The sequence below is a fragment of the Salvelinus alpinus genome, chromosome 26, assembly GCF_045679555.1.
Source record: "Salvelinus alpinus chromosome 26, SLU_Salpinus.1, whole genome shotgun sequence".
Lineage (NCBI taxonomy): Eukaryota > Metazoa > Chordata > Actinopteri > Salmoniformes > Salmonidae > Salvelinus > Salvelinus alpinus.
Window position 1 is genome coordinate 12,523,986 of NC_092111.1, and position 15,024 is coordinate 12,539,009.

Consider the following 15,024-nt stretch of genomic DNA (forward strand, 5'->3'; position numbering starts at 1 on the left):
AATGTTTTAAGTGGGATGCTGCAGTTTTGCACATTGTTATTAATTTTTCTTTGATATGGTGCATTTTTCTTTGAATTGTTACATTTATATGCACTTTGTTTATATACATTAAAAAGTTATACTTTAAATGCACATGTGTAATAGCATCCTTCTTTTTTACATTTATTTCAATTTGTGCGATGCTGCAGTTTTGCAAATTGTTATTTAATTTTTCTTTGAGATGGTGCAATATTCTATTATTATGTTGCTCAGATTGTATTCGTTTTGAATGGTTAGATTTATATGCACTTTGTTTATATATATGAAAAAGTTATACTTTAAAATGCAAATATTTAATAGTATTATTTTTCATAACAAACCAAAGCATTTTTAAATACATTGTGGATAAGGTAGAGTAGGATTTCATTTAATCATTTAATTAGAATTGCTTTAACACCAATCATAGTCAAACTATCGCAAACTGTTTGACTTTAAAAAATACAAAAAAAATAATTTTAAGAGCCGTTTGGGAGACAAAAGAGCCGGCTCTTTTTGGTGAGCTGAGCCGAACGAGCTGGCTCACTGAAAAGAGCCGGGAATGAAAAAAAGGATTACAACAATGAGATGTATCCACCAATTCAAAGAAAAAATAGGCGGGAGCTAGGCAGCCCACCGCGCCGCTTTGTGGACAACGACTCCCATTGTTAGGGCGACGAGACATGCATCTTGTCAGTATATTCATAATCTTTATAAAATCTCAATTGCATACTGTGGTGGAAATTCAACACCAGGGACACCCGAAGTCAACATTAAATGAATCACTCTTTGTTATCAGTTTATTGTTGAGGTTACAACAAACACACATACAAAGTACAAGTCTGCCACAAGCTCCGCCAGGGTGGTCCCTTCAGTACTCTTATATACTGCTACACAAAAATGCTACTACATAGGCATAGTTCATAGGGTTGGTTCCTGCAGGTGGCTCGTGGTAATGATTTGATTTGGATCTCTTTTAGTCCCCATTTGGACTAATCTTCCAAGAGTCCTTAAACATTAAAATACAATTTATAATACAAACACATTTTCACATATAACACACTATTACAAACATACATAATATACTAACATAATGACCCAATAAATACTCAATCTAAAAAATATAGATTCTTCATCTACTATAGTCCCACAACATTTCTATGTATTATATTTAAATCGTTTTAAAATAATGTTTACATTTATATATTGAAAGGTTTCTGGTTTGCTCAGTTAATTTATTCAATTTCTTTATTGCTCTAAATCGAAATGTTATTTTGCCTATTTCTCTTTTCTGTCTGGATAACGCATAGATGGTGGACAATCTATTCCTAGTATTTACTGAATGTCTGTCTCTTACCAACTGAATACCGTTGTGATTAGAACTTGGCCGTTTTAAATGATGTGTATTATGAAATAAAATAAGCATGTTTTTTTCAATTATCTTGTCGATTGATGACCAACCAAGAACACTGCGCATGACTGCAACAGAAGAACCATATCTCCACCTTAAAACAATCCTTGATGCTTTATTCTGTGCATTCTGCAGCCTCCTAACTTCACTTGAGGATGCATTTCCCCAGACCACAGAACAGTAGTTCACCTGACTCTCAATTAATGCTTGTGTTATTTGCTGAATAATTTTTCCTGGTAAATATTTAGCTATCCTTCTGATAATGCAAGCTGTTTTAATATTTTTTTTTACATAGATTAGTTATTTGAGACGACCATGATAAGCAGTTGTCTAGCTGCACTCCCAATAGTTTGGTTTCTGCCACTTCTTCAATTTGTACTCCAGTCAAAATTATTTCATGATCCACTAAATCAAATGCTGCACTGAAATCTAAGAATAGTACACCCACAAACTTGCCATTATCCATAGCATTGAGCCACTGGTCAGTCATGTCAACCAATGCAGTGGTAGTGGAATGGTTTTTGCGATAAGCATGCTGATTGGCTGTAATCAGATCATTCTTTTCCATGTACTCCCACATTTGTCTGCTCACAATACCCTCCAATATCTTACTGAGAGTAGGGAGTAGACTAATTGGTTGACTATTGGCAGGAGTAATGGGTTCTTTGCAGTCTTTCGGAATAGGACACAGTTTCGCATGCTTCCATACATTTGCAAACATCCCCTTTTCCAGTGACCAATTAAATATGTATCTCAGTGGAACTGCAATCTGGGGAGCAGCACAGCGAAGCAAAAAATTGTCCATAAGACCATAACCTGTAGATTTACCATCAGGTAATGACTTCAATAGGTTTAACACCTCCTCCACTGACACCGTTTGCAGACTAAAAGAGCAGATATTGTTGCTCATAATATGATCATCAATCCATTGGACAATAGCTTGTTTGGAAGAATGTATGTTTACATTGTTGCTCAGTAATTAAATTTTCTTTGTAAAAAAATCTGCTAAATGATTGGCAATATCAACTGGTTTTGTTATTATTCTCCCGTCAACCTCCACACTAGATGGGCATGATGAGATAGATGTACCAAGTAAGCCCTTAACTGTATTCCATACCTTTTTAGAATAATTTTTACAATCAATAAAAGCATTGTTGTAAAATAACTTTTTTCTTTCGATTCAATTTAACTGCATAATTACGTAATGTTCTATAATTCTGTTCATCAATTTCTAATTTAGACTTGGCTGCTAAGACTTTTGCCATATTTCTTTGAGAAAAAGCCTCACCTAGTTCATCATCAATCCATGGAGATGGACGGGCACCAACTGTACTCTTTCTTATAGGGGCATGATGGTCCATTACCTCAGTGAGCAAATCAATAAAACATTCTGTAGCGTGATTTAAATCATCCTCTAGATAAATCAGCTGGCAGGGTACAGCAGCCAAATCATTTAGAAATAGCTCATGATTGAATGTTTTTAAATTCTCTTGACCACAATCCTAGGGGGTTTCTTTGGAACCTTGGTGTTCATGGTTATGGTCACAATATTATGGTCTGTCCAGCCCACTGGCATTGATCTGGCTTTTGCAATGGTATATTAGAAAATCAGATCAATGCATGTGTCTGAACGATGACCCAACTTTATTGAAGATCTAGTAGTATCATTGACCATTTGTTTCAAACCACAGTTCTTGGCATTTCTCATCAATTTTGTTCTATTCTAATTATTGTGATCCTTCCAATTTATATTAAAATCACCCAAGATAAATACATCTCTGTTGCTATCTGTGGCCTGGTCAAACCCAGTACATAAGTCATCCAGATAGGACACCTTAGAGCTAGGAGGTCTATACACACATCCTACCAATATGGGTGCCTGGTGAGGCAGATGTACTTGAGCCCATAGTGCCTCTATTTGACATACATTAAGGTCATCCCTCCTCTTAAAAGGTATATGATTCTGAATATACAGTGCTACACCCCCACCATTCCTATTCCTGTCCCTTCTCAGTAGACTATATCCTTGAATGTTAATTTGCCCATCATTTACAGATGCATCCAAATGCGTTTCGGTCAAAGCCAAAATATGAATATTATTTATGTTGACCAAGTTAAAAACCTCATGTATTTTGTTAGGAAGGCTACATACATTAACCTGAGCTATATGCAGCCCTTTCCTTGTCAAGTGGAGATCAATAGTGCATGTATTCGTTATATTTGAAGTTGTCATGATACACTACAACACACAAACTCAGATTTGAACATTAAATTAAAATAGCCAGGGAGTTACTCTAGAGTCCTGATACAATTGCCCGTTGATATAAAGTTTATCCATCACCATGGAGACTCGTTGATTCAGGCAACGCTTTTCCTTCATGATGGGATATCGTTTTTTTCTCCTTTCATTGATCTCGGTGGGGAAGTGATCATTCATTCCAAAATCAATGTTTCTGAGTTCTCTCCCCGTGTTCTTCGTCATTTCCTTTTGCTTAAATTTGTCAAAACATGCAATAATAGCCCGTGGTCTATTTCCAGAGGCCTTACCTACTCTATGGACTCTGGAGAAAGTGGCATTGCGCACAACATCAGTGGGCAGTTTTAGTTGAGTTGACATAAAGTCTCGGACTGTGTCCTCACAGCCTCTGCTGTTGTCATTCTCCGGTATTAGATTGTTCTGCATTGATCGACACTGTACATCAAGCAACGTTTCTTTAAGTTGTTTGTTCTCCCTTTGCACTACCTCCACCTTGCTATGAATAGAGTCTACAGTACCTTTCAGCGCCGTGTTCTCTTTCCTTAGATCATCAATCTGACGTTGCTGAATTCTAGACTAGCACATAATGCATTGATGTCCTCTCGTAATATATCCAAGATATCAAGTTTGGCAAGCCTTTCATTGCTGGATTTTAACAAGTCAACATCCATATCGTTAAACCTCTCCCCACTCGCCCTCTTACTAGGTGATGGTTTGGTTCCATCGTTGATACCTATTGGCCAACCTGGTTTTGGTTTGTTTTGTTGATTGGGTTGGTTGTCCTTAACAATGCTTGAATCCTCCGAAACCAGCGACATGTTTCTTTGAGTTCGTAAGTATCTCTCGTCAATGAATCGTTCAAGCTCTTCAATGGACTCTGAATCATCCAGCGTGTTTACAGGCAGTGTTAAACACACAAACAAACTGTTCAGCCGCAACTGAAAACCGGGAAGGTGAAAACCGGGAAGAGATAATGTGGAGTATAGATCAAACAAAAAGCTGTTTGAGGTGAAGAAAAATGTACTTTGAGAAGCTCCAACAGCTCATAAGTGGTGGTGATTAAAGATAATCAGAAAATGATGGCGCGGAATAGGTGGAATGGTATCAAATACATCAAACACATGGTTTATATGTGTTTGATGCCCTTCCATTCGCTCCATTCCAACCATTAATATGAGCCGTCCTCACCTCAGCAGCCTCCACTGGATTATGGATATAGATTCTCCCTATGTAAATTCAAATGGCAAAGGCCATTTTCAGTACCCCTTTTCAGTACACTACACACTGATGTCACACACAGATGCTCGCGGCTTTTGACTGCAGTATTTTGTAGATGTGCAAACAAGGAGAGAGAGAGAGCTCTGGGAGGTGGGACCTGTATCTTCTAACCAATTAGATTAGGTTTTCATAGACCAGCGTACTCTACACTGGTTGGTTGGTGACAGCTCACATGGGCCGTGTTGTGTGGCACAACCGCCTGTCAAATCACCACATGCTTTACCAGTTTACCGCTGAGACTGATTGTCAATGTCCACCAATGAATCCCAGCTGTTAGCTGTCATGGCAGGTACATTTCAACTAAAATGATGGATATACTGAGAAGACACATGTCCCTGTCTCTCCACTCTCCACATGTCCACGAAGCGGCACGGCAGGCTGTCTGGCTCCCGCCTATCATTTCTTTAGATTGTTGGATACAACTCATTATTGTAATCCTTTTTTGAATATTCAATGAGGGTTGTTGACGTCAACCTCCAGTATTCAATGCTATGCTACTAGCCTCATGCCATGTATTTGCATAGGCATCTCAAGACTCAAGAAATGTATTTTGAATATACTGCAAGGCTATGTAGCTGAATAGGGGTGACACTGTCTAGGATAGGCTTGTCGATTAGTTTCTGGAGGTCTGTGTTCACTGGCACTTACTCTTACTTCTGCATCAAATATTCTATACTGAACAAAAATTGAAATGTAAAAATTTCAAAGATTTAACTAAGTTTCAGTTCATATAAGGAAATAATAAATCCATTCATTAGGCCCTAATCTATGGATTTCGCATTACTGGATGAGCGCACAGCCAGCCTGGTAGGGCATAGGCCCACCCACTAGGGAGCCTGGCCCAGCCAATCACAATTAGTTTTTGCAGCACTCCGTCACTCTCCTTCTTGGTAAAATAGCCCTTACACAGCCTGGAAGTGTGTTGGATCATTGTCCTGTTGAAAAACAAATAAATTCTCCTGAGTGGCGCAGTGGTCTAATGCACTGCATCACAGTGTTAGCTGTGCAGCTAGAGATCCTGGTTTGAGTCCAGGCTCTGCCGCAACCGGGAGGCCCATTGGGTCGCACACAATTGGCCCAGCGTCGTCCGGGTTAGGGGAGGGTTTTGCCGGCAGGGATGTTCTTGTCCCATCGCGCTCTAGCGACTCCTGTGGCACCCAGGTGTACGGTGTTTCCTCCGACACATTAGTGGCTGGCTTCCAGGTTAAGCAGGCATTGTAGTCAAGAAGCTGTGCGGCTTGGCTGGGTTGTGTTTCGGAGGACGCACGGCTCTCAACCTTCGCCTCTCCCGAGTCCATACGGGAGTTGCAGTGATGAGACAAGACTGTAACTACCAATTGGATACCATGAAAAAGGTGTAAAAGTAACAAACACATTTTTTAAATAATACTTTATAAAAACAACTCCGTCCGTCCCACTAAGCCCAAACCAGATGGGATGGCGTATCGCTTCAGAATGCTGTTGAAGCCATGCTGGTTAAGTGTGAATTCAAAATAAATCACAGACTGTGTCACCAGCAAAGCACCCCCACACCATAACACCTCCTCCATGCTTTACGGTGGGAAATACACATGCAGAGATCATCCGTTCAGCTACACCGTGTCTCACAAAGACACGGTGGTTGGAACCAAAAATCTCCAATTTGGACTCCAGACCAAAGGACAAATTCCCACCGGTCTAATTTCCATTCCTCATGTTTCTTGGCCCAAGCAAGTCTCTTATTCTTATTGGTGTCCTTTAGTAATGGTTTCTTTGCAGCAATTCAACCATGAAGCTCTGATTCACACAGTCTCCTCTGAACAGTTGATGTTGAGATTTGTCAGTTACTTGAACTCTGTGAAGCATTTATTTGGGCAGCAATATCTGAGGCTGGTAACTCTAATGAACTTATCCTCTGCAGCAGAGGTAACTCTGGGTCATCCATTGCTGTGGTGGTCCTCATGAGAGCCAGTTTCATCATAGCGCTTGATTGTTTTTGTGACTACACTTGAAGAAACTGTCAAAGTTCTTGAAATATTCCGGATTGACTGACCTCCATGTCTTAAGGTAATGATGGACTGTCATTTCTCTTTGCTTATTTGAGCTGTTCTTGCCATAATATGGACTTGGTATTTTACCAAAATGGCCTATCTTCTGTATACCCCTCTACCTTGTCACAACACAATTGATTGGGTCAAAGTCATTTAAAAGGAAAAAAATTCCACAAATTCACTTTTAAGAAAGCACACCTGTTAAGTGAAATGCATTTCAGGTGACTATCTCATGAAGCTGGTTGAGAGAATGCCAAGAGTGTGCAAAGCTGTCATCAAGGTAAAGGGTGGCTACTTTGAAGAATCTAAAATATATTTTGATTTGTTTACTACCACTTTTTTGGTTACTACATGATTCCATGTGTTATTTCATCGTCTTGATGTCTTCACTATTTTTCTTCAATGTAGAAAATAGCAAAAAATAAAGAAAAACCCTTGAATGAGTAGGTGTTCTAAAACTTTTGACCGGTAGTGTAGATCCTTCAGTGCTTTCTTCCGTGGGCTGTGGCCCCCCTTGTCTGAATTTGGTCAATATGTCCTCCAAAAGACTTTATAGGCCACTGTGGCAAAGACTTTCAGGAGATAAACAACACAAGAAAAAAAATCACGTTATTTGTCTCATTCTACCAACCTAGCTAGTGACTTTATAAAACACAATATTGGGTATTTGTATTTTATATTATACCAAGGATATAGGAACGCATCTGGTGGCAAAATAGCCAAAAATATATAGTGTGTACACCAATAAAATTATTAATTAATTAAAGGTTTACAATGTTATTGTGGGCTCGGTATTACGACATGTTATTGGAATATTTGAGTAAAGTTACTTGTGTTACTCATTTCTGCCGTCCTACGCCTGACTCCTCTGCACCAGCTACACCCAGACCACTACACACCTTGGTTGTCACATTCTTCCAACCTAGCTAGTGTCTTTATAAAACACCATATTTGGTATTTGTATTTTATATTATACCAACGATATAGGAAAGCATCTGGTGGCAAAATAGCCAAAAACATAAAATGATTAATTCCTTCAAGGTTTACAAATATGCCCAATCAATAGAACATTATGTCAGAAAACAATAGTCTAAACCCAATCACACACTTGGCCCACAGGACGTCATACAACACACACTTGGCCCACAGGACGTCATACAACCACAGGACGTCATATATGATTGAAAAGTTACCGACGATTTACTCTGAGATTGTAATCTCACAACACCAAATATGGAACACATACAACCAAGTGCGGTGCAGTCTAAACTAGCAATGGTCACAGCAAATGATCGTTATTATTTCATCAACGCTGTCAAGTACAAGTATATTAATGTTATAATATTGTAGAGAACAAGCTAATTATTAATTTTATGTAATTTCTAATGACATCAGGCAAAGAAAACGACTTTTGGACATGGATTTCGTAACTCCCTCCTGAATTGAGCCTTTTTCTCTACATTGTAAGTGAATATATAAAAATAATATATGTAAAAGAATACGCTTTTATCCAAAGCGACTTACAATAACACCTGCTGTCGTTTATGTATGGGTGATGACGGGAATCGAACCCACTACCCTGGCGTTGCAAGCGTCATGCTCTAGCAACTGAGCTACGAAGGAGAACGTCAACGTAAATAGAATGATGACGAGCAATTTTAACGGATTCTAAAGGAATCATAGAATTCCAAACTCTTTTCTATGGCGACACAGTTGGCAATTTTGTAAACAATAATTTTCGAACGTGTGTTGCCAAGAGACATCTAACCGACGTTCTATGGAACGTTTTCTGTGCGAAAACAACTTCAGTTTGCTGCTGACAACAAACTTGATTGATTTTTGACACCTGAGAAAGATTATCGACTGGAAAATGCCTGGGTGCTTTTCAAAATTGGCGGAGAGAGTGCGTGGACGTTGGCGGCCTACTGCGTCGACAGGTTGTTCAAATTCATTTGTGGCTTGTTTTTCTTGTCTTTTTCTGTTTTGCAGGGTTCGTGATTGTCGACAGGTGGACAGCGACAGCGACTTCGAAGATGGTATGTGGAGTTTTAAACTCTTATTTTACTACATTTAACAATGTAATTATAATTTGCGAAATGTTGTGTATTTCTATCATTCATACTTGGCAAAAATGATTGTGCTAGAGATGTTGTAGCTAGCTAGCTTGCTAGCTAACATTAACTTCAGTAACTGTTGCTAAGCGATTGACTTTTGCTAGCTAGTATTAGCAATCTTGCTACGTTTTATGTCCTAACTATTGTTTATTTTATATTCCAATGTTCCTAATTTTAGAAACAACTGTCCTGGATGAGGTCCAGTTGGATGTGCCATTGCCAGATGTTCCACAGCTGCCAGTCCTCCTTGATGTCCAGAATGCTGCTATCATCCTTGAGGATGTGCCAGATGTGCAGACTATCCTTGAGGTACAATTTTCTGAAAGTTTGGGGTTTTATGTTTGAAAAATATCCCAGATATTCAAGTTGTGTCTCTTTGACATTAAACAAATCTCTTGTCTGCTTTCTGCTTTAGGAGGCCACTGGCAATTGGCAGTTGATTCCGATTAGGTTCAGCCCCCTGTACTGTGGGCCTGTTGTGATCAGGGTAAGAGACCCCCCCCCCCCCACACACACACAGTCACATCACGGTTACAATGTTTACTGTTTCCAACATGAATGTATTGTAATGTGCAGAACAATGCCGGTCCGGTGGTTAAAGCGTGGAGAACTTTCCAGTTCATCAGCCCCATCATCACCTACATGCGTGGGGGATCCCAGGTATGTGTCTTTGTAACTACCTAATCCTAATCTACATTGTCAGTAATTTGATCTTGATGGAAATGTGTCACAGCAATTGCTGAAGTGGTTTTGTTGATGTTGTCTTGTTGTTTATCTTAACAGCAGGTGGTGGTGAGGATGCATTTACATTACATTTACATTTAAGTCATTTAGCAGACGCTCTTATCCAGAGCGACTTACAAATTGGTGCATTCACCTTATGATATCCAGTGGAACAACCACTTTACAATAGTGCATCTAACTCTTTTAAGGGGGGGGGGGGGGGTTAGAAGGATTACTTTATCCTATCCTAGGTATTCCTTAAAGAGGTGGGGTTTCAGGTGTCTCCGGAAGGTGGTGATTGACTCCGCTGACCTGGCGTCGTGAGGGAGTTTGTTCCACCATTGGGGTGCCAGAGCAGCGAACAGTTTTGACTGGGCTGAGCGGGAACTGTACTTCCTCAGAGGTAGGGAGGCGAGCAGGCCAGAGGTGGATGAACGCAGTGCCCTTGTTTGGGTGTAGGGCCTGATCAGAGCCTGAAGGTACGGAGGTGCCGTTCCCCTCACAGCTCCGTAGGCAAGCACCATGGTCTTGTAGCGGATGCGAGCTTCAACTGGAAGCCAGTGGAGAGAGCGGAGGAGCGGGGTGACGTGAGAGAACTTGGGAAAGTTGAACACCAGACGGGCTGCGGCGTTCTGGATGAGTTGTAGGGGTTTAATGGCACAGGCAGGGAGCCCAGCCAACAGCGAGTTGCAGTAATCCAGACGGGAGATGACAAGTGCCTGGATTAGGACCTGCGCCGCTTCCTGCGTGAGGCAGGGTCGTACTCTGCGAATGTTGTAGAGCATGAACCTACAGGAACGGGTCACCGCCTTGATGTTAGTTGAGAACGACAGGGTGTTGTCCAGGATCACGCCAAGGTTCTTAGCACTCTGGGAGGAGGACACAATGGAGTTGTCAACCGTGATGGCGAGATCATGGAACGGGCAGTCCTTCCCCGGGAGGAAGAGCAGCTCCGTCTTGCCGAGGTTCAGCTTGAGGTGGTGATCCGTCATCCACACTGATATGTCTGCCAGACATGCAGAGATGCGATTCACCACCTGGTTATCAGAGAGATGCACCACGTGAGTAGGGTGAGAGGCCTGGAGACTCAACTGGTGTGGGCCATCTCCAAGGAGACAGCCAGGCTTAGTCCAGAGGGCATTCCCTACTGTGCCACCAAAGTGCAGTCCATCACTTGGATCCAGGTAAGATGTAAATACTACTGAAATAGTATTAGATTAGGCTTTTCTTCACTTATTCCATTTGGCCTTAACATGTATTCTCTCTCTGTCAGCGTGTGGCTGGCAGGGTGACCCACTATGCGTCTCACCTCCGCCACGAGACGTCTGTGGACGTGACGCTTGGCTGCTACCAGGTAAATAAACGATTTCCTATGTATATAGACTAGACATTACTGGGCATTTTTGCATTAGATTTGGTGTGTTTTCTAATAACGTGTGTGTGGTAAACAGGTGTGTTGTGTGTGTTTTGAGCAGCAGACTGATGTCTCAGTGGTGTACGCCACTCTCCACATGGGGCTGGACGGGCTTCTCTCCTCTTCAGCGTGGTCGGAGGCTGCCTCCTTCTCTACGCCCACCACTCAGCAGTTCACTGACCCAGAGCCTGAGGGCCACAACTGCTATGAGGTCAGACGTTACACACACATACTATTGACTAGGAGCATTAAGATCATTCCATTGACCGATTGTTTGTTATGTCATTTCATTGGTCACTGATTTGGAATGCTTGTTTTGTTGTCGTAGGGCTGGGAGGAGGACCTGCTGCCTGAGGAGAGGGAGGTTCCTCTGCTAAAGTGAGTTCCTCTAAATGTCTGTGTAGTCTGGACTTGTCAGATGCTGAAGGATAGTGGTCATAATGCTGTTATCCCCCATTGACTCTAATGGTTGACATGCTCCATTCCCTCCCTTTCACAGCCTCTACCTTACCACCAAGAAAGTGGAGGACATCGCCCTGAGGCTCGTCTCCCTGCGCCAGGCCTTCACTGTGAGTGGACCCACTTTTCTTTTTCTCTCTGTGACTTCTTGTTCTGTCTCCTAGAGGAAGATGTCTCACCCTAACTCTTCCCTCTTCCCTAGACCCTGCTTGGTTCCACCCTGAGCAGGAACCGTCTGTTTGTGGCGGGAAAGGTCCTCCTGGGCGCACTGGTTCAGGCCAACCACATGGTAACTCACTAACTCATTCTCTTTCAAGGGAAAGAGAGCGTCCCTGAGGGGATATGTGTTCTGTTCACTAAGATGCTCTTTTCTTTGTCATAGGACGAGGCCAAGTTCATCCGTACCTATAAGGACTTTGTGGACTACCTGAGTGACCCCTCCAAGCGGAATGACATTGAGAGGGAGCTGGCTGAGGCAAAGGTGAGTTCATTAACTCTTTCAAGTCTCACTGAGTTCTTCCACATGCATGTCTTTTATACATCACAGTAGCTGATCTATATGAAATCTGTATGAATCCGTATGTTCTCCAAACGTGTTTTCTTGTCCTAGATCCATCATGTGAACATGATAGATGTCCTCTTTGAGCTGGTGCTGTTTGGGTTAATGACAGCTCAGAAGTCCCTGATGGTGGTAAGTAGCATCTCACTGGTACATGTTTTGATATCTCTATTAGCAGTTTCACTTAAATTCCTCTTCTCTTCTATTCTCTCCTCTTTTCTCCTCCTTTGTTTCCTTTAGCACCCTGGTGGGTTCATGGAGCGTCTGTACGCTCTCCTGTACTCCTTCCTGCCCACTGCTGCCAACATGGAGCCAGAGGCTGACAGATACCTGCTGCTGCTCAATGTAAGAGTCAAGAGGTTACTTCCTTTTTACTTCCATATTCTTAGTGTACTTCCTTTTTACTTCCTTATTCATGGTTAACCAGGTTCCAATGCCATTTTAGGGGGAGTATTTCTAATTGTCTCTCTCCTCTTGATAAGCTAGTAACTCAGAGCCATTTTCTATGTGTTGTGTGGTGTTCTCTTCAGGGCGGGCTGATGGCTCTGCTAGATGACATGTTTGGCCAGCAGCTGGCCTGGTACCTTAACCCAGAGTCTCTGGTCACTGAGCTCTCCAGCCTCCTGGAGTACCACTTGGAGAACCTCATGGCCAGCATGTAGTCCTACTGCAGGGACCATACTCCTTTCTCCTTCTCTCTCTCTTTTGAAGGAATTGAGGACTTGAAGTGCTTTGTTGTACCCTGATTAGTTAACACCCATTAATTTAATGTATTCTCTTGTTTTCTCTCCCCACAGGATTCTTGTGACACTTTGCCACCCAACAGGGATCTAGACACCAATGCACTACATTACTTTGCACTGAATTTTACATTTTTAAATAAAACAAGTTGTAGTTCAAAAACATTTTGGTTTCCGTCTTTTCATTTATTTGATTTTATGACCATTTCCTCTTCCTAGAGTTATAATGCTAATATTAGATTATTACATGAACAATGATGCTTTACTTTCTGCATATGGAAATAAAATAAAAACGTTTAGTTGATTTACAGATACTACAGGCCCACACTTTATATGGTTTTGTACTGTGGGTTGTGATACTGTACTATTTAAAAACATTTAGGACTACATACACTGAGTGCACAAAACATTAGGAACATCTTCCTAATATTGAGTTGCACACCCTTTTCCCCTCAGAACAGCCTCAATTCGTCGGAGCATGGACTCTTCAAGCTGCCCTAAGCGTTCCACAAGGATGCTGGCCCATGTGTCAAGTTGGCTGGACGTCCTTTGGGTGGTGGACCATTGTTGATACACATGGGAAACTGTTGAGCATGAAAAAAACAGCAGTGTTGCAGTTCTTGACACACTTAACCCGGTGCGCCTGGCACCTACTACCATACCCTGTTCAAAGGCAGTTAAATCTTTTTTCTTGCCCATTCACCCTCTGAATGACACACACAATCCATGTCTCAATTCTCTCAAGGTTTTAAAATCTTTCTTTAACTCCCCTTCATCTACACTGATTGAAGTGGATTCAACAAGTGACATCAATAAGGGATCATAGCTTTCACTTGGTCAGTCTATGTCATGGAAAGAGCAGGTGTCCTCAATGTTTTGTATTATCAGTGTGTGTAGTAACCTGGTACAGTATAAAGTATACCACTAGAGGGGATAATTGCTTCAGTCTTGAATGTTACTTCTCACTATTCCTACTCTACATTAACAGTCTGCCATTGTAGACTCCGGTAACTTGGGTATCTTAGTTTTTTATATTTGCCATTAATGTCTGAACCATTTACCATCTTTCCCACTGAAACCAGTAATGTTAGCGTTCATGTGAGAGAGGGTGTAGTAGTGCATACTGACCACTAGTTGGATCATAGTGTGGGTGGTGGAGTTCATGCAGGAACACAGAGGGTAGAGGCATTCTCCATCACAGTAGAAGGCAGAGTAACCCGTAGAGCCAATACCCAGTCCTGATGGAGAGAAACACCATAGAAATCGAATGACAAGATTAGATGAATGACTAGAATAGACTCTTTCTATGAGAAATACATGATAAAGAATGCAAAGAACATACTCTACAATGCACATCCTACACAAATAAATGCCTTGCTTCTCTAAAAAAATACTAACTGTATGTTACAGCAAATAAGGTGGTACAATGTTAGCTCATGATTATCTATTCAGTACAATGAGTAGCTAAGAGAGATAGAATCTCACCTTCCAGCCTTGTTCACTGAATCTCACATATAATTCATGTCTCTTACAAGCCTGACGCCCACTGTTGACATGGCTGTGATCTGAAAGGGACCAAAAAATATGTCATGAACCAGGAAAGACTAATGTACACTTTGGATGCATTGGATTTCAAATTAAATGTAAACGCAACTTAAGTAATTTTGTAATTGGGATGAACTATCCCTTTAAACTGTGCATAAAACAAGTTTAACTACAAGACAAAAAAACAGTGTTGTCCCCTGACCTTGTATGTATACTGGGCAAGGGCAGGTCGTATTTGGGCTTCTTCTTATGGGGGTTGGCTTTCAGGGCGCGTGGGGGGCGACAGGGGGCCTGGCTGGCCCTGAAGAAGTTGGTTAGATGAGTACTTGAAGGCTTATATCTATATTTTGGAATGTTGGATGTTGATTTCGGGAGGCTTCCATCATGGAAAAGGGACCAGACCACTTTTTTTGTTAGTTAACCTAAACGAATCACGACCCTCTATAGAATAACAACGGTGACAACAGTTGACTGCTATT

At 41.4% G+C, this 15,024-nt stretch overlaps 1 protein-coding gene across 1 annotated transcript; it reads left to right on the top strand.

The window, feature by feature from the left end:
- The first annotated feature begins 10,077 nt into the window (after positions 1–10,077).
- Positions 10,078–13,571, top strand: LOC139555406 (uncharacterized). Its single transcript, XM_071369154.1, has 11 exons — positions 10,078–11,012; positions 11,102–11,182; positions 11,304–11,453; positions 11,571–11,620; positions 11,742–11,811; positions 11,904–11,990; positions 12,084–12,182; positions 12,312–12,392; positions 12,501–12,605; positions 13,058–13,176; positions 13,457–13,571. Exons 1-11 carry the CDS (start codon positions 10,881–10,883, stop codon positions 13,569–13,571), a joined length of 1,089 nt encoding a protein of 362 aa, XP_071225255.1. The 5' UTR covers positions 10,078–10,880.
- Positions 13,572–15,024: the final 1,453 nt, after the last annotated feature.